Source organism: Psittacula echo (assembly GCF_963264785.1).
Source record: "Psittacula echo genome assembly, chromosome: 2".
NCBI lineage: Eukaryota > Metazoa > Chordata > Aves > Psittaciformes > Psittacidae > Psittacula > Psittacula echo.
The window spans coordinates 15,291,124-15,315,408 of record NC_137737.1 but is presented as its reverse complement, the minus strand read 5'-3'; the positions used below and the strand labels follow the sequence as shown (position 1 = coordinate 15,315,408).

At 37.6% G+C, this 24,285-nt stretch overlaps 1 protein-coding gene across 1 annotated transcript in view; it reads left to right on the top strand.

Annotated features, from left to right (window-relative positions):
* HYCC1 (hyccin PI4KA lipid kinase complex subunit 1) overlaps positions 1–22,592 on the top strand; it is a 45,069-nt gene extending 22,477 nt beyond the window's left edge. The window contains exons 4-11 of the mRNA XM_080611615.1: positions 2,196–2,375; positions 5,259–5,339; positions 5,749–5,864; positions 6,196–6,291; positions 7,830–7,946; positions 8,702–8,789; positions 9,303–9,462; positions 18,124–22,592. Coding sequence (XP_080467741.1) covers positions 2,196–2,375; positions 5,259–5,339; positions 5,749–5,864; positions 6,196–6,291; positions 7,830–7,946; positions 8,702–8,789; positions 9,303–9,462; positions 18,124–18,680 — 1,395 coding nt within the window. The 3' untranslated portion in view covers positions 18,681–22,592. The remainder of the gene's footprint in view (positions 1–2,195; positions 2,376–5,258; positions 5,340–5,748; positions 5,865–6,195; positions 6,292–7,829; positions 7,947–8,701; positions 8,790–9,302; positions 9,463–18,123) is intronic.
* Positions 22,593–24,285: the final 1,693 nt, after the last annotated feature.

Genomic DNA, 24,285 nt, shown 5'->3' with positions numbered 1-24,285 from the left:
TCATTCTGAACTGATACTTCCTTAAAGGAAGCATGCAAATTGTGTGAAATATGCAAGCTGAAGGTGGAAAGCACTTGTGCTGCTGAAGTTTTCTAGAAGGATCTTTGATGCTCTGCTCTTAAAGCTGATGACTAGTTTAGCTTGGCATGATATTTTGCCTTTGCTGTGAATTTTTCCCAGATGACTTTTTCCAAAGAGGAGCTGTATCTGTCACAAGCTAAAAGTTCCTCATTTTTTGAAGGGATCAAATTGACCCAAATTACTTTTAAAAGAACCAAAACCCGCTAAGATTCTTTGGGTTGAGAAGTAACCTTGGGAGGTAAGCAATGTTGTCTCAGCTTTCTTTGCATCATGCAGAAAACACTTAGGAAAGCAAGCAGACTTTTTTCCAGCTTGCTCTTCTTGGTGGTGGTGTCTCCTTTGCTGCAATGAAGGGGGGAAATGTAGAAGAATGGGCTTCTTAGTTTTTCGAAAGTTGTTCAATGGAACAATCCATTGAACAACTGAAGTTGTGACCTAGGCATAATAAAACGGAAAACATGATCTGCATGTTACTAGCACTGAGGTACATGCATATATTGCAGGTTTTAAGGATTTTCAGAAAGGTGTTGAGTAATACTTTGCTTTCTGAACTGACATGCAGTGGCAATTCTAATGATTATGGTATCTTTTCTCAGTGCGATCTCTAAACTTAAATGCATCTCTGGCTTGGATTCCATTATTTCAGGTTAAAACTGTTGGGGATTTTGTGCAGGAATACATTTCAGTGAAGATCTGTTAGTAGCCTGAACACTCCTGATTTGGAAATTGATTTAGAGTCTATTTCTGTGAGTCATGTTGATGAACTGTTAAGATCTTAAGTCTTGGAGTTTAGAAGCAAGGTAAAATAACTAGTCCTTTAGGTACGTTACATTTGAATGTTGTCTTTCAGAGATTAGCAGTTGGAGAATATCGTATTTTAGATAATTTTGGTTTTTTTAAAGTGCATTAACTGGAGCTGATAAAGTTAATTCTAAACAGCTGGAATCTCAGATTTCATTTTGTAAAGCTTGCTAATATAAAAGCGTCAGCTGCCTAGATGGTTTTTCAGGGAGTAGTTTCTTACATGATAGGGTCCTCCTGTTTGTTATTTCTTCCAAATAAATTATTTTAGAAGATTTAATTAAAATCCCCTTTTTCTCTTTTCTACCCAAATGTTGGTTGTTAGTTGGTTTTTGGGTTTTTTTAAGAAATCCTTTTATGGTTCCATACTTATGAATGGTTTGCTGGGTTTGCTGCCAAAAAGTGTTTTTTGAGTGTGCACTTCTGAGTTTTTGCTTTAGAGTTCAGCGTCCAGTTCAGATGGCTTTGTTAGGGCCTACTGGTTTTGATGTTATTTTCCACTTGGGTTAGGAAATCTTTTATCTATATGTCAACATAAATATATAGCTTCTGTACATTGACACAAGATGGTTAACACTATGTTTTGTAATTTAGTGGAGATAGGATGTGCATTAAATCCAGAAACACAGTGCAAGCTGATTGCTTAATTGTTTTTTAGTCTTTTTTACTTTTTAACTTGTTCTAGCTCAGTGTATTATTTCCAGTTCAATACAGTATTTCTATTTATAACAGCTTAACAAATTTGGTTGTAAAATTACTCCTGGTGCTTCCCATTTCTATCTCAAACCTATAAATACATTTAAGTTTCCATATGATTTTAATGTGAGTGGAAAAATGAACTAATTCTACTCTGTACTAAGTTATTGTAATACTTTGAGAGTTACGCAGCTCTTCTTGTTTGGTGGGTAAAAGCTTCTGGCAATTTGTGTATGCTTTGGAGCTCTAGAATAGCAAGAACTGTTCAAGTACTTTTCCTGTATATCAGAGATAGTGAGGGCATGGTATGAGGTGTGGTGATAAGCAGTATCCTCTGTTTATGCCTTTGAGGCTGGAGGAAGTGAGCCAAAACTGAAAGAAGGAGCAATTGGAATTCATTCTTCATACAGGATGGAAGGTTCTACTTTTATCATCTGAAAGTATGCTATAAAAGGTGCAAGCGTGTAAGGTGACTTGAGCGGTTATTGCATCAATCACTCCCTAATAGCTAAAATGTAACATTTATGAGTTTATAGTTTTGTCCAAAGAATCAATCCAGACAAAGTTGCCATTTCTTGTAATATTTTATTCATTCACAATTGTCATTTGTATTTCAGCTTCTGGAGCCAGTTTGCCATCAGCTCTTCGAGTTCTATCGCAGTGGTGAAGAACAATTGCTACGATTCACGCTGCAGTTTCTACCAGAATTGATGTGGTGTTATCTTGCTGTCTCAGCCAGCAGGGATTTGCAGAGCAGTGGATGCATAGAGGCTCTTCTGCTAGGGGTTTATAACTTGGTTTGTATTTGCATGTAATTATTAAGGCCTAAAAATATCAGTGTGCTTTTGGGGGTACTGTAGAGTATTTTACTGGTGAATAATGAACAATTTCATTTCAGAATTGAAGTGTTGAATATCTTAGTTTTGACTTTTCAAATTGGTATCCATGTCACAAATCTGCAACATGAACTTTCATTCTTTTACTTTGGTAAATATTTTCTCTGCTCTTTTTGTGGTTCCTGGAAAGTGTTAATGTACTAATGGCTGAAAGGGGCAAAGGAGTCTTCTTAATTTCCTTATTAGTTAATTCGTGGTATGGTGATTAAACTTGCATTCTGCTTGAAAGCCTTTAGAGGTCCTACTTTTGGAGTGGTTGCCCATATTTTCTGGGGTATTTTGACTATCTTGACTAGAAAACACACACAGAAGTCACAAATTCTGAGCACTTGACAGCTGAACAGATTGCTTAGCTTTGAGAAATTAAATGCCGTCTTTAATTTTGGAATAACCTCGACACTTTTTTTCCATGTTTTATACAAAAAGATACTGTTTGTTACTAAATTACTGCTTTGAAGGGACCTTGAAGAGCACCATATTTTAATTACGCATTTTGTTTTTTTATGGCTATTATAAAAAGCTTAGTGTTATGTCCACTGGGATTCTCTTCCGTGTAGTTTATATGTTCTGGATGTTGTAGAAAGGCTTTTTGGGAAGTGAAAGAGTGATGAACTTCAGGTCTTCTCATTCTGAAAATCTGGAGAAGGCACCTTCCATTCTTCTAAAAATAATCTCAAGTGTCTTTACCAAGCAAGTGAAAACAACTTTTTTTCACCCAGGAGTCTACTTAAACAGAACTGAGCCCTTATATTCAACTCACAGTGTAGGCTTCATGTGTGTTCTGTGTGCTTAGTTGTATCTGAGAAGAAAAATATTCCTGGAAAGCATTTGGTATATCTTAGGCCTGAAGCCAATTCACTCCTGTATTTCCATGATGAAGTAATCTAAAATGGTTGATGGATGTGGCTACAATCACTTATCTTTCTCCTAGGAGAGATTACGTTTACAGTTTAGCTTTAAATCTGTCCAGTAATGTCTTCTCTTAGCTATGAGCAGTTTCTTCCTCCATTATTAACATAGCCATCCATCTCCAGCTACTTGGGATTTTAAGACTTTTACAGCAAGTTTCTGTAGAAAGCTGTAGATAGACCTGATCTTTGGAAACACTCCCCCCACCTTCTGCTCTAAAAAATAATGAATGCTTATGCTAAAGGAATGCTTTGTTACTGATGCTGACTGCTTCCCCTCTGCCGATATTGCATAAAATTTGTAACTTTAACGATCATGGTGGAACTGTTCTTCAGTATACAAGGTTGAAAAGGTAGTGAGTTTAGATACCTGTTTAGATACTTCTGTGCTCTTTAAACAGCTACTTTGTTTTTAAAGGCAAGAGGAAAATCCTAGCCTAATACAAATAGTAATACTTCTGTAAATGTATAGTCTCTTGGAATGTGAAGGAATTACCATGCTCAACAGAGTCCTGCAATTTCTTACTGAAGGAAATTGAAAAATCAAGCATTGCTCAGAATAATTCTAAATTCGCTACCTTGTCAGGGGTTTGGAATTATTGTGGTTGAACTTTGAGATCGTGAACTGGTTTTTGTTCTGTCTTCAGATTGGAGACATACAGTGGTAGTGTGTGCAGTTGATGTTTCTGGCTGTAGGTATGAGTATTTTTCCTAGTACACTTCAGTTCTTGAAACGCACTCCCGAAACTTAATTACAAATCTGATTAGAATGAAGAGTCAAAATATTGATATTTTTAGATTTTAAAAGTTAGGATGGAGCCAGTTTCTCTTGCCTTCTCCTCCCATAAACTGAGGAAACAGTTTTCATTGTTGATGCAGAAGCAATAATGAAGTTAAAACTATTAGTGGTTTTTGTGGAGTGAAGGACCTGTATAACTCTTCAGACAGAGTAGCTTTGTATGCCTTTTTGATACTTCTCAGTCTTCCTTTACCACTTAATATCCTACTTGAAGACATGAGTTTTAGTAATTACTATGAAGTTTGTCTTCAGCCTTCCAAAGGAAGGGGTGTTAGGAGACGCTAAAGCTTCTCTCTGTGATCTCTGCCTTCAGATACATGAAATCTGGTGCTGAAACTAAGTGTGTGGGGGGAAGAGTTCTTGTGTGTGTGGTGTTGGATATTGTTCAGGTCTGCTTTGCAACTTCTGAAGTTTATCTGAAGTACTTCAGTGCTCTTCTGTGATACGTCTTTTTTTTCTTTTCACTTACCCATTAATCTTTTGCTAGTTTACAAGCAGTAGAAGTCTGCCAACATACTGCTGTGGTGGTAACTTGCAGAACAGTAGCTTCTCTTAAGCTTTGCATCCATGCTTGTTTTAACTCTCTAAATAAGGAATTATCAAACTTGGGCTTTTGCAAATACTATAATGTTGGCTGCTATCAAACCATATGCGGCTGCATCATTCCAGAACTGTATTTCCAGAATGAATTACTTGTGGAGTTATTACTTCATGGGCAAATAGTTTTCAGAACAGAATTATTGAGCATTAACCTTCACAAATAGCAAACAGTGCATAAAAAAAAAAAAAAACTGTTAACACTTTTAATCATATTGAGATTTCCAGTTAGTGTTTTTAGGGTGGACTGTGTGTGAAAGTGTGTGTGCCCTTTGCTAAATCATTTATATAGTTTTCAGAAACAAAGCAAATGCATTGTGATAGAAAGCAAATCCAGAGACAATTTTCAGCTTGTAGTTCAGATTGTTATAGTATCTCTGTCTGTCCCTGTAATAATTTGTTGGCTTTCTTTATCCATTTAACATTTTGCATGTCTGGTTTCTGTAGTACGGTGTAAACGGTATCTTCTGTCTTTTCCAGGAGATAGTTGACAAAGAAGGACATAGCAAAGTGCTGAGTTTCACAATTCCGTCTTTGTCCAAACCTTCAGTCTATCATGAAGTAAGTGATACAACATACAGCTGTTACTGATCAAAAAAGGCAGTATGCTTTGGGGGCCTATTTGTTAAGAGTAAAATAAAAAGTAGTTTTAATGTGTTGCATGATGACATAGGAACATATTTCTCAATCTTCTGAGGACTACTAACTGGTCTCTGAGGCCTCTTCAAAACTTAATAGTCATAACTCCATAACATCCGTGCACCAGCTATGTCTTTCTTTTTGTACTCTGAAGCCAAATACCTTATCTGGTGTAGAATAACTTCTCAAATCTAAGACAGCTAAGCAGTCAGATAACTTTAAGCCTGTTGAAAATTCATGTATAAATATGCTACTGATTGTTGTCTATTTTCATTTGCATTGTAGCAAGACATCAGGCAGACATGTTTTGAATGACCCTTTTTTCCTTTAGCCTTCCAGCATTGGCTCCATGGCTCTCACGGAAGGAGCTTTATCACAGCATGGTTTGTCCAGGGTTGTATACAGTGGACCTCATCCTCAGAGGGAGATGTTAACAGCACAGAACAGGTGAAATTGTATAATAGGATTTTGCTTGAGAATTACTTATGAATCTTGCAATTTTTAATATAGTTAAAAGATTGAAGGTGGGTAGGTGAATGCTGTGTCTTGTGTGGGATTTTTGTTTTTAAAGACATGTAAATGTAGATGCAGAAAGATTAGCAGTGCATTATTACTACATGAAGAAGAAAAGTTGACAGAACCAAACTACTCCATTGTCAATTTTATTGAAATGAGATACCAAATCTGTTCAAATAGCTCTTACAAATTTCTGTGTAAACTTGCTTTCTTTTAAGAAGTAAAATTGGTAATGTAATTTTAATGTTTCTGTAAATTCCAGGTTTGAAGTGCTGACTTTCCTTCTGCTCTGTTACAATGCTGCCTTGAGCTACATGCCTGCAGTTTCTCTTCAGTCACTGTGTCAAATTTGCTCAAGGTAATTTTCGTAGGTTGATTACACTTAAAACGGCATTTTCAAATTGAAATGCAGTGCGTTTGATTTTTTTTTTATTTTTTAAAGCTTCAGGTTCCCAAAAGCTGCTTGTAAAGTTGACCTTTTTTTTTTCCCCAAAGTGCTTAAAGTTTTAAACTGACAGAGGGTTGATTTAGATGACCATAAGGAAGAAAATTTTACAATGAGAGTGGTGAGGCACTGGAAGAGGTTCCCCAGAGACATTGTGAATGCTCAATCCATCATTGGAAGTATTCAAGGCCAGGGTGGATGGGGCTTTGAACAACCTGACCTAGTGGAAGATGTCCCTACTGATATTAGCGGGGTTGGAAATCAATGAACTTTGAGAGTCTCCCTTCTTATCCAAACCATTCTATGATTCTTCCTTTATAAACATCCACATCTTGGACTGTTTTCATTTCCTTGCATGTTGTCACTAGTGTGGCTTCCTGTCTTTCCTGATGAAGTGTTTAAACTCTCTTTAATTTGAAGATATGGTGATATGAGCACGAAGAGTCAGATTTTGGTCACGCTAGATACGACATGCAGACTGGGATTGCTGCTGAGCTATAAAGGTCCTGGGGGCACAGTCTTCTTTTTGTTGGATTTTTGTTGTCATCGTCGTCTTATGTAGCCAAAGACTGCATAATGATGTATTGTGGGATAGACAGGAGAGGAAAAAAGTGCAGTAGGTTAGTGGTTAAGTTAGTGTTAATGAAAAGACTCTTGAAATACCCGTTACAGATGTAATTTGAAAGGTACTATGATACAATATATATTTTTTTATTATTTTATTTTTCTGGGAAAAACAGATCTAAGAAGAGTTTAAAGTCTCTCTGATATTGAAGCTGAAGAATTGAAGCTGTCTGAAACTAAACCTTCTAGTCTATGCTTTGGAGAAGGAAGTAGTTTGTTTAATGTCATTAAAGGTCATTCTACAGGTCATGTAATAGCTGATGAATATTGAACTACCCAATATCTTTGATTTACAAAATGTGTTATCTACAGGACCTGACATGGAATTTAGTTCAGAATTAAACTCTAAAGTTGACTTTTACTGGAATTTAGGATAATTTTTGGTAATTATTTGACCAGAGCACTTGTGGTCTCTTTGCTAGTCAACTTGCATGCAACTTCCATTTTATATGCAATGTTGCTTACGTTTCTGTCTTTAATATTTATAGTTGCTATACTGCTTTATTTCCTTAAGTATCATTAACTTATTTTTTGTCTGTTCTGCAGCAAATGTGTGGATCCAGAATGGCTTTTACTGGCAGTTTTCTTTCATGGCCCCCCGTAGTACAAATGTAAGAGACGTGTCTAGGATGTCTCTGTTCTGAAGGATTTCAACTCTGCCAGCAGAGGGCATACCCTTCTTCCATTACAAGAAATAGGCGGCTTCAGCATAGGATTGTTGATGGATACCTTCCTGTGGGTCTACTAAACACCTGGTTTTGTAGTGTTCTATACAAAGGTGGTTGGTTCCATATTAGTTGCTAATGAAAAATGCATGATTTTTCTAGAATTTGTGTCTGTGGATATCCTCGCCAGCAAGTAAGAAAGTACAAGGGAGTCAACTGTAGGATTCCTGTTTCATCTGAATTCATGGTGCAAATGCTAACAGGAATTTATTATGCCTTGTAAGTTGTTTGGTTTTTTCTATATGCATACAAAATAAAGAAACATTAGCTTAATTTCTACACTTGCTTAGGCATGTTACCCTTGAAATGTTTTATTTTCTAGTGGATGATGCTGTGTCTAGCTATAATCTCCTTAGGAAGAGAACATAGTCTCCAGCTAGTTGTCTAAAGTTACTTATGTCATAGTGGGGAAAGAGGGCTAGAACAGCACTTAATGGGTATAATTGCTGATGTAAAAAAAAACAACACTAAAGAAAACCCACCCTTTTCCATCTGTTGTGTGCTGTCTGCATTTTTGCATGCTTAGTTTTGACATCAGTCTAGTTAAGGACAAAAGGTCTTATTTTTTCTCTGAAATGCTGATGTCGTCTGCCCTTTGATAGTCAAGTTAATGTTTGAAGCTCTCCTGTTAACTGAAATAATTAAAGATTAGAAACACAGGAATACTCAAAAGGTGGAGTAATATTAAAGCAGTTCTGCTTGAATTTCAGAATATTTCATGACAAGCTGATCAGTAACAAATGACATAATTTCTGAACTGCTCAGGATGGCCAATTGTAAACAAAACTGTATATCCATAGATGCTACTTCAGAACAAGTTCACTAAATAGCAAGCTTACTGCTAGTGAGCACAAGTAGTTCAACCCCTCTAAACTGAGCTCTGAAGGGACGCTAAATCTGTGAAGGTTATGTGGCCGAGAAGGTGCTTCTGTTGATATAGATGCTTATTATTATGTATATATTTACCTTTGTAGTTATAATGGAGAATGGGATCTGGCTCGTAAAGCTATGGATGACATTTTGTATAGAGCACAGCTGGAACTGTATCCAGAACCTTTGCTGGTAGGTATTGTATTTCAACGTTTTTGTGAATAGAATTTTTAGTCTAGGAAATCCTTCCTGTGAACACGCATGATGCAACATCACACCAGGAGCCTAAACCCCGCAAGGTGTACGTGGCTGTGCTTGTGTGGACAGCTAGATCTGTAAGTATGCACACAGAGGCACAGGTATTTTCGATGCATTTAGTTATTTTGTCACCTTCCTTAGTGAACAAGCTATTTTCAGTAGAATGCTTCTAAGTTTTGAGAGCTTAGATGATAGTACAGAAGCATTCTGAAGTAATAGCCACATCTCTGAACTGGAAACACTTTTAAAACAAAGTGCAAATGTTAGTTCTGAGAGTTAATTGCAACCAGCATTCTTTATAAGCTGTGTGAAAAGCTGGTGTGCTTTTTGACTTTAAGCTGCAATTGTACATGGTATCCTTCTTGGAGTAATAAGAATCCCCTGACAGAATTCTTCTAAAATTTGTGTCTTTGTGTAAAAAACTTAACTGCATTTTTTCTGTTCTAGGTCGCTAATGCAATAAAAGCTTCACTGCCTCAAGGTGCCATGAAATCTAGTAAAGAAGGTACAAGATGCATTCAGGTTGAAATTACACCTACTTCATCCAGAATATCAAGAAATGCTGTGACTAGCATGTCTATCCGAGGGCATAGATGGAAAAGGCATGGTAAGAAACACATTTTGCAATGAATTCTCAACTTTTTACATGTGTTTAATATAATACTGAGAAATTTGTTATTGTGCATTTTCATTGCTAATAAGCAAGCAGCAGTTTGGAGGTTTTTATTTTCTTGACTGCTGAAAGGGAGCCTTAATGCAGTCCAAATGAAGTGTTTTCTTTATTTCCTTAATTGTGGGGGGGGGGGAGTTGATTAAAAAAAGCCCAATAAAACAAACCAAACAAAACAATAAATGAACATACAAACAAAATCCACAGATCCCCTTTTTCTGAAAAGGGAGGGGAGTTGTACAAAGTTATAAATTCTTTACAGAGACTGATACTCCTGTCTTCTGAAAAGTAGTTTATAGTACCTGAAGCAAAGCAGATATTTAACAGCTCTATGCAGAACCTCATCTCTCTTAAATCCAGTTTTTATTTAAATAATTTAAAGGTAGAGAACATGAACAATTATGTTTTGGTGTTGTGGTTTAACCCCGGCCAGGGCTTTATCACACGTAATGGTTATTTGGGAAGACAAATGCCGTAACTCTGAATGTTCCCTCCCCTTCCTACTTCTTCCCCCAGCTTTATGTGCTGAACATGACATCATATGGTCTGGGATATCCCTTGGGTCAGCTGTCCTGGCTGTGTCCCCTCCCAGCTTCTAGTGCACCCTCAGCCTACTTGCTGATGAAGAGGTGTGAGGAGCAGAAAAGGCCTGGACTCTGAAAGGAAAAACCTCCCTGTATTATCAACACTGTTTTCTGCACAATCCAAAACATTGCCCCATACCGGCTACTGTGAGGAAAGTTAACTCTGTCCCAGCCGAAACCAGCACATTGGAGCAACCTAATGTAAAGGTTTCCACAAAGTAGAACTGGGCCCAGTAGACTGGGCTCAGAGGTAGAAAAATGGTGCTAAATGAACTGCAAAAGGCGCACTGTTATATTTATTTCTTCTACCAACTTCAGATGAGGAAAGCACCACTGGACCAGCGATCACAACTGACAGTGGCTTGTTCTGCTGGCCTTGTAATTCTGGTGACAGGCTAAGTGAGTGAGTGTAGATAAGAATGCTCTTTAAAAGGTTCAATAAAGATTGTGAAGTAGTATCATAAAAATTTCTGTATGATGTGTACTGTAGGAGCCTTTGTAGTATATGGACAGTTTGGTTAGAAGAATACTGCCAAGTCACGTAATGTGAGGGACTGAGAGCTAATTCAGGTAAATGTTGAGAAAACTTTATAAATATGCTGTTCGAAGATGACTTTAAAATAATGATGGAGCTTTCTGAGCAGTAATGGTACACATGGGTGATAATAGTACCAATAGTAAGCTGCCAGAGGGAGTGAGGGGCAAACAAAGGTTGAACCAACCAAACTTCTTTTTGGTTGATTAAAAACTGCTTAAAACTGTCAGACAGACCTGAAGAGCAAAACACTGATGTCTAACTTGAGTGAGGTCCAGGAACAAGTCATTACTGAAATCTCAAGACTGCTAAGGACTGTTTTAGTCTTTATCATTTATTTTCCTTTCTTCATGATTACAGTTGTTAAGCAGGGATTACTGACCGAGTGCAAGAAAACTGTATGATAGCTCAGCTTTTAAATGGACAAATCCCTCTGAAGCTTGGCAATTCTGTCAGCTATTAGTTTTTAGTGGTTCTGATGCTTGATCAGATGAGGTGGTGGCGGGGAACACAGATTAGGGATACTGAGTGTCAGTTTGTTTAGAGGAATTGAAAGTGTATGAAAATAAACATTCCCTTTGTCTTTGCATTTACAGAAAAAAAAGTAAATGTTACAGAATCTGCATTGGACCCATTCTTATAAGAATGCATCTTTTTCAGCAGATACAGAAATCAGGAAGTTTTTACAATTACTGCTTTCTTGCAGGGGTGATGTTCAAGGAAAAATGGGTGAGACAAGTGTGCCCTGCAGCAGATAACAGTAAGGTGAAAGGGAAATGAGGATAACAAGTCACAGAAATGGAGCAGAATGCTGTGTTTTATGGGAGTCTCATAAAGCAGGACAAGATGACAGAAACAGTGATACCTAGTCAGTATGACCCAAGTAAGGGGCAATCAGTGTTTAGGGATGAAGATTGAAAGATCAAGGACTTTAACAAAAAAACTCTTTTCAACATTTTGTTTGGATTATTGGAAAAACTTTGGATTTGCCTCAATGGTACAGGATTTAATGAAGAGGAAGAAAATCACCCATTGTAGGATGGGTGTGGAGGGGAGCTTGTATGGTAGATTGCGGGAGAAGTTGTAAATTCGAAGGCTGTGTAAAGATTAGTCCAAAACTGAGTCTATGGTATGTTTTACTAACTGCTTTTCCAATTGTTTTGTTTTTAAATAGTAAATGTTCCATGCATATACTACTTCAGCTAATCTTCTAAACATTTTCGTTATAAAATACTAACAAAATTGTTTGGTTTAACTTGAAAAGCCTTTTTAAAGTCAGAATGGATGGATGGTCTCCTGATTTCAAAATTCCTAATAATATAATACAGTGCCCCACAATCGCTGGTAACAGAAAGATACAAAATAGATCTTTGAGGTCAGCATGCAGAAAAAATGAGGCTTGTGCTTACAGATGCTTGTTTGAATTAAAATAAACACTGGAATTGGTAGAAATCAGGTGACAAACCTTGTACCTCCTAACCATTATTCTCCCATGGTGTAAGGGGAAAAAATGTAATTGGGGGGTTTATTTTTGTGCTTGAGTATAATAACAATGAGTTATATAAATGAATGAGAAAGCTTGAAGAGACAACTGAGAGGCAGTTTGATCTTACGCATTATGTGGCCCAGGAGAACTGGTTAAGCGAAGCATCCCTTGGGGAAGCAAGGGCAACAATTTTTAATCACTAGCTATTTGTGTAAAATAACAGAATTGTAGCAAATTACATTTCTGAGAAGCTATAATGTAATGTATAGCTTCTCTATATTAGTGTATAGCTTCTATACATTAGAAGCGGAGAAGCAGAGACTTTATTGTTTTATATTTAAAAATCCCTCAGTTTACTGTAAGTTTTCAGACATCAGATCTTGCAAGCCTGTGCTAGAACTCAAGGCTGAAGTCAGTTTTGAAAAAAAGATTGGTTTAACATTTAATTTTGTTGTGATACTCAACCTTGTAACTCATTAGTTAGAGGTGTTACTTAAGACTTCTTTAAAGATCAAGTTAGTATTAAGCATTTGGCCTTCTAAGGTAGGTACGTTAGAGATACTAAAAGTGAAGGTCATTTGCAAAATCAATCCATCTAATCACAAATGGATAGTATTTATAGAGTCAGGGAATACTAGCCACCACTTATCAACGAATTATTGAGTGCTGTTGAGTTGGATTACCTATAAATTGTAAAGTTTAAAATGTTTTAGAAACAAGCCTTGAGTGGCATCTCCGTTTCCATTCGCAAATAGAGGAAAACCAGAAAAATCATATGGTGGGTGAGGGACATGAACACCCAAATTAATGGTTATTTATGGAAGCTAGGAAAAAACCAAAGCAAGCCCTAGCAGTGCTTTCCCTACTGACGTAAAATGTGCCATACTGCCCTATACAAGTATTGTTTGGGAAAAACTCCTGTGTAGATGTGTAATGCATGTAAGAGAAATAATCTGATTTAACAGACTGAATAAGAAGAGCTAAACAGATATTGGTATGATACATAACATAAAACCCAAGGCATAAACTAGAGAACAGAGACAAGATGTTATCTTTTTTCCCCAATACAGAAATCGATTTTCATATAGTACATAAGGTTTAGAAACATTAGTCTTTGAATCACTTTTTTTGGAAACATTATGAATTCCTGAAATAGTTATAACTTTAAGGAACCTAGAATGACTGTTAATTTTGGAATCTAAACTTGATGCTCTTGTGAATAATTCAAAATGCTAACATTGTTGTGCAGGAAATGCAGCTTGAGCTTGTGGTGCTTAAAGTTGAATTACAATCCAAGTGGGCAGTTTGCCTGTGCAATCTGAGGTAAATGATATAGGCAACCATAATAATAAGGTAGGCTATAATTGAAATATCTTTTCAATGAATTCTTAGCAGCTGGTAATCATGAAATGCATTTATCAAGGTTGGTTGTACTATTCATAGCATTCAGAATGTGACTCCAAATGCAATTTTCCTTCAATTGCTATAGAAATATTTATATTAACTTCCAAACTGATGTAATTTATTGAGTTTCATCTCTACACTATTTAGCAGTGTCCTTTATTTTCTCTTCAGCTATATTGCCTTGTGCACTGGGTTTTAATATCTCTTTCACAAAAGATATGCCCCCAGAGTTGTCCAGCTTGAAGCAATATTCTGTTCAAAACCAAGCACTACGAAGCTGAAGGTTTGTTCTAGGTGTTCTTAAAAGTTTTAAAATGAAGAGGCAATGCTACCATGGAAAGCATGGATTACGTAGTCTTATCCCTGCCATGAGACTGTAGGTGCTATGGTAGTTAAGATACCCAGTATCCCATTTGTTTCATTAATTTTCTCCTGTAGTTCAATGTTAAACCCAGAGAAAAGTAGTTCAGTAGAAGTAGTTAACAGCATTTAACTAGAAGATTGGACATAATTATACTGAATAAAACTCTTAATTTTTTTTGGCTTGGTGTATCCTCCATCCATTCTCACCCTAAACCCCACCAGTCCGCGGTTTATTGTGGTAATGGTTACACAGCTGTGGGAATGCAGCAATGATGGGTAAAGTGCTAATATCACAACAATGTATTACATTTAGAAATGTACACCACCAGACTATAAGTATTGCTGTTATGCAAAAATCTGTAACAAAATATTCTTCCTCTGCTCCTTTCATTTCTGCTGTGCAGTCTGAGTCTCCTTTCTTTGGAGCTGGATGATTAATCAGTGCTTTTCTGCCCTCGGAGGGGAAGGGACTTGACAATAAGCTCTGTTCTGCCCTCTCCTCCCTCTGGTGTCCTGGCTCTAAATTAAGTTTCTATCAGAATCAATGTGAGTGTATGGAGATCAGTGAATCCTGGGGAGATGTTCTGCTGGAGTAAGGTGCCTGTAGCTGCAGTGATGGGGTAGCAGGAAGGAGTCTGAAGATTGCCATAGAGAAAGTACAGGTACCTCACCGTAGTTAATGAGGCTAATCAGAGTGTTGATTTTTCTCTCCTTGCTAACCTTTCTGCTCTTATGTTTTTAGAAAAAAGGCTGTATGTGATGGTGGTATTACTATTATTATTGCCACTATTGTTGATATTATTTATTATTATTACTATTGCAGTTCATGGTGCTTGGTTGTACCTTTGCGACTGACAATAGACTTTTGCAGAAAGTGCTATTAGAAGGAGTAACACAGAAACAGGTCTAACTTGATTTTCCTACCAAATATCACGAAGTTAGTGGCTAATAGCAACAATTATTAATGCCATTTCCTTTGGATAGTACAACTTAATAAATACATAACTTTCATTTGTAGTTGACTAGTTAGAATCTTAATGCTTACCATTTGCAGGTAAAATTGGGGATAGCTCTCACACCAAGGGACAGTTGTGTCCATCCCTGCCAGAATAACTTTCTAGCTCTGAGATTTATTGTCCTGATAAATGCAGACAGTGCAAATACTAGCAAAAAGCCCAGTGCGGCAGCCCACTTGACCTAGAAGTACACTGTGCCTGCACAGGAGTCCTCACTGTGTGCGTAGGGGGAAGAGAGTATCTCCTCCAGCTAAAAAGCATTAGAGCTGCCGCTGTGAAAAATCATCTCATCATAAATTTCCCTGATTTTGGACTTTATACTGTCACTTAAATGTCTGTACTGCCAGCTTCTGTCAGATGCAGTAGCAAACTGTCAGTATAGTCTGGATTGCCCTTACTGAATCCTCCAGTCTGAAAGAGCTTTGTTATGAATAAAACACAGGGACTCAGTTGAGCTTTATTCTGAGCTGTGCTTTCAGTGAATTTTTAGTCTTGTCAAGTTTATGGCCACATTGCTTTGCATAAGTGTGTATATATAGAGATATATACAGTATATGAATATGTAGCAATAGTGTAGTTCTTGCTCATTTGTATTTCTGTGGTATACATCTTCATGGAGGATGTGCCCTGACTATCTGTAACTGATGGCTTCTCTTTTTTTTCTTCTTCTCCAGGTCATCTAAATGCAGTTTTCTGTTTATAGAGCTAGTTGCTGATAAAGCAATTCTGAATATGTTTAGAAAGACCTTCAGATACTGAGACTACTTCAAACACTGTGGAGCTGATAGGTTGCTAGGATTGTAACTTGTTACTTGCATATACTTGGAATTTCCATAAAGTTTCAACTCCCATTTTTATTTTCACTTTTTTCCTTTCAAGAGTTCATTTGTCTGAAACCTGTCTTCATGTAGCAGAGACAGGCATCTTCTGAGTTGGGACTTGTTTTACCAAGACCCTGTAGGAACTATTGCATTCTTATTACTAAATATCATTATTAAATCTCTTGTGCTGACACACAACCATCATTTTCAGACTTTAAGTAGCAGTAGAGTTTGCTTTTTGCTTGAGGATTTTTGGCTGTCTGCAGGAATCTTTGACTGTCTTGAAATATTTTTTTTGATCAGTTTGAGCATTTGTATATGTGCTAGTGATGTCTTACCCAGATGGAAAGACATAATCTTAGAAATGAGCTGCAATGGTATTCACTTTAATTTCCCCTTCTCTCCTTCCCCCCCCAGTGCAGCAGAAAGTTATGGTGCTTTCCCTCCCCCCAGCTTAATCCTTGTTTTTTCAACTGTACTTAGTAGCTGACGAATGACAGATAAGTTTATTTCAAACTGATTTAGTTGTAAGTTTATATAAAACGCTTAAAAAGGCTGAGGAGATCAACATTTATGTTGTTAGTGTGTGGCAAAAATTGCGGTAAAACTCCATAGGTTTTATCTGAATAGGTTCATTTTAGTAACTGGAGAATTTTTCTATTTGTAAATCTTCCAGGTTGAAAACAGTTTTTTGATATGATGAAAGAAAATGGAAGTCAGTGTGCTTGGGTTGGCTTAGTTGTTTCACTCGTAGTTTTCAGGCTGACCACTGTGCAGCATCATGACATTGTATGTGTAGAACTTCTAGTCTTGCATGGTAACATGTGAAGCTGATATGCCATTTCGTTGTAAAAATGTTTCGCTTTAGCATGGTGATACAGAGAATATAGTCATAGAAGTGTATTATGGAGAATTCTTTGATCTCTGATAGTCTGATAAATGTTTGTTTTGATGATCCTTAGAAATTTCAGTTTTGAAAGAGCAAGCATGGGGCTTTCCAGTATGGGGGTGCAGGCCAATAATTGGAAGAATCAAGCCTGCAATTTAGAAATAAAGCAAAATTCCATACATGCTAATACTGCTAATTAACAAGAGGTTAATATATGAACATCTGCTTTAATTTATAATGCTTTAGTCATCTGTATCTATTGGCTTTTGTTTCATGTTTTGTTTCAGCCATCTTTTGTTTGTTGTTTTTTTTTTTCTTATCCATCTTTAATTCTAGAACAACCAGAGAATGGTAATGATGCTACTGAATTGGGCAACTTTATCATACCTGAGATTAGTGTCACAAGTGTGGCTGGAGAGAGGACCGGGAATGGGGAAAAGAGCAGAGCACTAGCAGAGAATGATGTTCAGCATTTACAGGGAGTACAGGAAACAGCTACAGATCCTAGAACTGACAGCAAAGGCATGCCAGAAATCAGGAGACAGAAATCTGTAAGAAAAATGATGGAGGATGGAATAAACTCATCTGGCAGAGTGCAGTTTTAGCAGAGCACTTGTAGCTGCACTCTAAGGTACCATTGTTGATTGAAAGGGTCACTGCTGCATGTTTGGAGATTTAAAGTATGCAGTTAATATATTTGCATGTGTAATAACACAAATGCATGTATTGCATACAGCTTCATCTGTGCCACAGACTATGGCAACATACTTACAAGTAGATTTATTCAATCTCAAGAAAATACACTTTGAGACTCAATATACCTTTGAGTTCACTAAGCTCTATTTATTGGGTTTACAAAATCCAGTGATCAATGGTTTGACGAATTCATCAAAATGGATGTGAAAAGTCTTTTGCTGTGTACCTCAGATTTGCCAAATTCACCTTTTATGGTATACTGGAGATCTCATGTTGTGCTTGAGTTTCCAACTCATACCACTAGACCTGTGATGCAGAAGGTGACCTTTCAGTCCTAAAGCATTCTTAGGTTGCTAAACATGCCAGTGCCATACTGGGTGCCCTGGAGCATTGATCACATACCTTTATAATTAACGAGCTTTTTAAAATCATGTATGGAAGCACTTGCTCAGAATAAGATTTACACTTTTTGTTGTGTGATATCTTCTCATCTATAAATTTCTTAAATTTCTAATCTGCATGAATTAACAAAACTGCTTGTTTGTTTTCTTTTCCAAATCACTACAAAATGAGACTTTGGGCATGCTTTTGATCTAGTTAATGCAGCATTATTTGCTGCAACTTTCTATCCTAATGAACCTTAATTCCAAAATAAAATGGAATAGGTAAGTGGTTTGTCTTCTATTCTCTCTTCTATTGCTGTATGGCTTCATGCTTGTAAATATCAAAATCTAGCGATACATAAAATCAGTAAATGTGAGAAAGTCAAATGCTAATTCTTTAATTTTATTTTCTACCATACAGGTAATACTGATTTAGAGATACAAGAGGAACTGATCGAAGTATCTGAAAGTGATGAAGGGTTTTACTCTAGGGCTACTTCTAGCACAAGTCAGTCTGCCCTATCTAACAGCAGCAACACGAGCAGTAAGAACCTGTTAGGGAAGAGCCAACGAAGGTCTGGAGGAGGCAAAGCTGGAGGAAAAGAAAAAGAAGGAGAAACCTGCAGAGAACACTTGTCACGAAAACAAACTCAGAGAGCCATGAGTGAGAATCTAGAGCTTGTCTCTCTGAAGAGACTGACATTGACAACTAGCCAGTCACTGCCTAAGCCTGGCAGCCACAGTCTGACCAGAACAACCACTACAGTGTTTAGTAAATCCTTTGAACAGGTCAGTGGTGTCACAGTTCCGAATAATCGTGGTGGTGTATCTGGTACAGAGGCGAACAGGTTTTCAGCTTGCAGTCTCCAGGAGGAAAAACTGATATATGGAACAGAAAGATCAGATTTTCCAATCTTAAGCAAACAACCTAACCAGCAGCGACCTCCTAGTATTAGCATAACTTTGTCAACAGATTGATGTTCAGTTGGCAAGTATGAAAACTAAAATATTGAGGGTTTATGCTGGTATTGGTGCGTTGATACATTAAGCTCCTTAATATGTTACACATTACTTTCTTAAACTACAAGCCCATAAATTCTTACTTGGCTCATATTTAACAGTAACAGTGAATAGACAACAGTTGTAATTATTTTGCATCAAATTCTAATGGCTTGCAAAGTTCCTCTTTGACTTACTGTATTTATATACCCAGTTGTTTATGGCTTCATGTGAAGTTACATCTTCATCAGTCTAAGAAGCATTAGCTGGTTGTTTAGCCACTGACCGATATGTTTGGCTTTTTACAAATGCACAGTATGGGAACAAATAAATCCTCTTTCCCAGATTCTGCTTTTTCAGAATCCAGGAACCACTTGGCATAGGCAAAACTGCAAGGACTTGTTTTATTTAAGCTGAGTCTTGCAGTATGGGCATGACATTTTGGAACAGCATTGTAAGAACAAACATTCTTGTGTGTTAGCCATGAGAAAGCTGTGCTTACATGTTAAACTAGAAGCATCAGTTCAGTGTTTGATGTTCTGGTGGTTTTTTTGTAATGGTAGTTAGTACGCATTGCAATGTTCATACTTATTTACACCTGTACAAGTCTGAATTATGAAAGCATTTTGGTTTTTCTGTATGTCTTTGAAACTGGGCCAAAAGTCACACAACAGCAATACTCGCAGATGGGAGTTCTTGCCAGTTGCTGTAGTAGTCACTCTTCAGGCTTAGGAATCATATGACAGACTGATTTTGTTTCAGATTCTTAAATATCAGGCACAAAGCTACTCACTGAAAAGTCACTGTCATCAGTATTGTTATTATTTATGGGGAAGAGATGTGCTTATGTAACAATGTTGAGTAGGAAATAAGGTGTGAGCCCTTTGCACTGACTCAAGCAAATCAGGAGTGTGAATGTGTTTAATACGGACTTCTTACTTGAGACTAAGAGAATACTACCAAAGGATGTGTACTTTCAGTAACTTGCAAGCACAAAGGGAAATTATAATGTAAATATAACTAGCACTGTAATTCCTAGTCTTTTGTATCTATTATTTTTCTAGTTCAAAATTCTAAAACAGCAGCCTGTTCTAGGCTACCAAACCTTTAACCTTTAGCTAGTTTGATGACGTTGTTTGATACCAACTTTTATATTGTTAAGGTTTTAATTAAAACTTCTTATGCAGAAATTTGGAGAAGCGGTAGCTGACAAAGCTACTCCAATAGCAGTGATTAGCTGACAGACAATTTATTATCAATGAAGTAGAAAGATCTAAGGCACAGTCATTCCCAACCATCCAGATTTCTGCAGCTAGTGATCCCTTATGGTCTGGAACCTTGTAACAAAACAAACTAAAATTCTGGTAGACTTTCCCATTTGCCTGAAGATAGGTTTAGATATCCCTTTTTTGACTTAAACTGAAGCACAAGGAACTTTTAAGCAGCTAACGTTATTCAGGTTTATAGCAATTAATAAGTTGGTTGGTTAATGAAAAGAGATGAGGAGACATAGTTGATAGGGACAAGTAAGTTGTGTAATTCTACTTCTAAGACTGCAGAATAGGTGTGTACCTTTCTTAATGTTCACTGCAGCCTGTGGAATAGCTGGAGTGATCTGTAAGTGTTCGTGTTCACCTGAGAGCCTGACTTTAAATGAATGTGCCACATTTTCTCATTCTTCAGTTTGTTGTGTGACTGTTCTATTCTAGTAATGCAGTAGTTCAACTTTTTACAGAGGTGTGTTTTCTTAATTGTACATGAAAATGTACATTCCTAATGTATAAACTGCAAGTTTATCCTATTTAGTGTTTAATACTTTAGCCAGTGAAATAAACTGGTTGTTTGAAGTTGTATATTTTTGTAAATACTTTGTACGGCAGAAAATTTTGCCTTTTTAACAGGTTTTCCTGCAACAGCACATTTGTTTCAGATTGACTAATGCCTGTGGCCGCTTGGAGCATGCATAACCACAAGCAGTAGAAGGGTTTAGGCAGCTGATAGCAAACCTTGGCTAGCACTATGCATACTGAATGTGGAGCTCTTCCTTTCCTTGAAGTTGTTCTGCATGGTATGAGGAAATAACCTGCAGAACTTACAGCTGCCTCCTGATCTGCTCTTGCAGTGTAGCATTGGAGAATACTTAGGAAATACTTTTCAGTAATTTAAAATGAAACATAAACTAGAATAGATACATAAAATTGCAATTGATAGATGTTTGCGGTAATGGCATTAGTTCTGAGTGTCGAGGGACTAGAACTTTTAAGTAATTCTACTGGTTTTCTTTTGTTCCATTTAGTTCATGGTTGGTTGATATCTCCACAGTAGACAGTCTTTTCAAGCTGGGTGTTGGTTTAGAAGATCTTTTACTATACTGGGAAGATTTAGTAACTTTAGCTATAAATAGAATTTTGAAGGATCTAAAATGCCATCATGTTTACAGTACCATTGTCTACCAGTCAAACAGTGTAAAAGTAAAGTTAGTTTATAGTTTATCCTTTTATTTCCTCCAGCTAATTATTCTAACTGGTCTGGCTTGAACCCAGGGGCCAATAGGCTCATATTGGTACAACTCAAATTACATAAAGCTTCACACTGTTTTTGAGAAAGTGATGAAAAGTTCTCGGTACTAAAGGCTGCTGTTTCTATACATATGTGGCTTCATATGAGTATGTATGTATTGGTCTTCAGAGCAACTTAGGCAATGAGCATGTTTTTGTGAACTGACATTACATGTTTGATACTGAACAAGTCTGAATAATTTCTTTTGTGATGTGAGCAGTAAAACTTGCAGTTGTGTTTCTTTCTTTCCTTCCTTAAAAATAGACCAAAAAAAGAAAAAAATGCAGGAAAGCAGGATAGGGAAGAGGGAGGGCAGGATTATTTGTTTTCAAAATATCCATGGATTGGAGGTAGGGGGGAAGCAGGGCAGGAGCCAGATATATTAATTCTTTCATGATATTTCTAAAACTGTCAGGCTCTTGGGTTTTGCGCATTACTGGATCACTTCAGACTGATGAACGAAAAATGTGTATTAATGTAGTAGAGGTCTTCTAAGAGTGTAAGGGAAGACCTATAAAGACACCCCATATTGTAATCTGTCTAACCGGCAGTGGAGAACACTCCAAACATAACGTTTTTCCTGAAGAATGTGTATGCAGGATTGAATCATCTCAAATTACAATAAGAGAAGTTGTTTTAATGCTGACACAACTGACCTTACTGTTTTAAATCAAAGGGCACTGTTTCCAATTACTTTCAAAACTGTTGAAGCTGAGAATAATTATTTTTGTTGTGAGAATCTGTACCATTTGTGCAAAAAGCGTATGGCCTCTTACCACTTGCTGTAGAGCTTCAGTGACTTTTCCCAAGGGAGTGAAATGTCCTTGAGTTGCCTTGAATACCTGACAGATTTGACAGGTACAGAAATATAGCGCTATTTTAGCTACACTTCTCTCTAAGGAGGTCTCTTCTGATTTCTATGAGGATTCCAGAAATTTCTAACTTAATTACTGTCTGATAACTTTTGTCAGTGTTTGGGGGTTACAGTGCTGTATATAGGTGTGTAATATATTGCCTTTTGTATTTGTACAATTCTAAGACTAGATGTGTACATTTCTAATATTCACCAAAGTCTGTGGAATAGTTACATCAGTCTATCGGTGTCTGTCTTCACCTGAGAGCCTGAGTTTTAGCGTACCACACTCTTTCAAATTCTTCCTTTCATGTGTGACACTGTTCTGTATTTTCCTAATGCAGTATTTCACCTTTTTACAGTGATGTGTTCTCTTCATTGTACCTGAAAACTTACATTCCTAATGTATAAACTGCAAGGTTGTCTTGTTTAGTGTTTAATAATGTGGGCAATAAAATAAACTTTTTTTCGCAGTTGTATGCCTGTGTAAATACTTTGTTCAGCAGAAAATATTGCTGCCTCTTTGCAGGCTTTGTTGATGAAATACACAATAGATAGCGATGTGTTTGTTCCTTTTTCATTATACGCATCTAGAAGTCACAGAGCACATTACTTACTTAAAATATACTGAGTCCTGCATCTGGGCAGGAACAACCCCAGGTTCCAGTATAGGTTGGGGAACGACCTGTTAGAGAGTAGTGTAGGGGAGAGGGACCTGGGGGTCCTAGTGGACAGCAGGATGACCATGAGCCAACACTGTGCCCGTGTGGCCAAGAAGGCCAATGGCATCCTAGGGTGTATTAGAAGGGGGGTGGTCAGTAGGTCGAGAGAGGTCCTCCTTCCCCTCTACTCTGCCCTGGTGAGACCGCATCTGGAATATTGTGTCCAGTTCTGGGCCCCTCAGTTCAAGAAGGACAGGGACCTGCTGGAGAGAGTCCAGCACAGGGCGACAAAGATGATTAAGGGAGTGGAGCATCTCCTTTATGAGGAAAGGCTGAGGGAGCTGGGTCTCTATAGTTTGGAGAAGAGGAGACTGCGGGGGGACCTTATTAGTGTATATAAATATATAAAGGGGGAGTGTCATGAGGATGGAGCCAGGCTCTTCTCAGTGGCAAACAATGATAGGACAAGGGGTAATGGGTATAAACTGGAACACAAGAGGTTCCACTTAAACTTGAGAAGAAACTTCTTCTCAGTGAGGGTGACAGAACATTGGAACAGGCTGCCCAGGGAGGTTGTGGAGTCTCCTTCTCTGGAGACATTCAAAACCCGCCTGGACACATTCCTGTGTAACCTTATCTAGGTGTTCCTGCTCTGGCAGGGGGATTGGACTAGATGATCTTTTGAGGTCCCTTCCAATCTCTAGCATACTGTGATACTGTAATACCCATTTTATAGAGCCTTGTCAGGTAAGACACCTTGATGACCAGGTAAAACACTGGCTGATGCATGAAAGGTGTGTTCAAGTAGATGAATTTTAAACTGGTTGATGGCAGGAGTAGATGACTGTCCTGTCAGCAATGTAGCACTGCTTGGGCAACTTGGAAGTTTTGGTGGTCTTAATGTAAATTAATTATACGTAACATTATTCCAATATATATATTATTCTAATATGTACATTATTTTAAGTTGTATATCGATGTATATTAGAATAATTATGGACATTAGAAGAATATATATTTACATAATATATTAGTGGCTTGATGCACAGGTATAAACTGCAATGTGTCTCTGCCATTAGATCTTCCATCCAGAAGTCTTCACTGTGTTACTGTGACCTGCTGGTGATCTGGGAGCTGTTGGATGTCTTCGCTGCAAGGGCGCTTGTGGCTGGCTCACATTCCCGTTGTTTCCCCAGGGCTTTTTCTGTGAAGCTGCTTTCCAGCTCTCTGGTCCCTGTGCGTGCTAGTGCCTGAGATTCATGTGTTGGCTCATGTCTTCTGCCAGTTGATGTCTCTGTGAATGGCAGCACAGTATTGTCAACTCCTGGTTTTGTGTTACCTGCAAACATGCCAAGGGTGAGCTCTGCCCTATCACCCACCATTGTTAATGAAAATGTTAAACTGTCCTGGCCCTGAGTATTGACCTGTGGTGTGCACCAGTAAGGCCAGGTCTGCAGCTGCCGTTGGTGCCCCTTTGAGCCTGGCAATTTAGGCAGTCGTCTGTACTCAG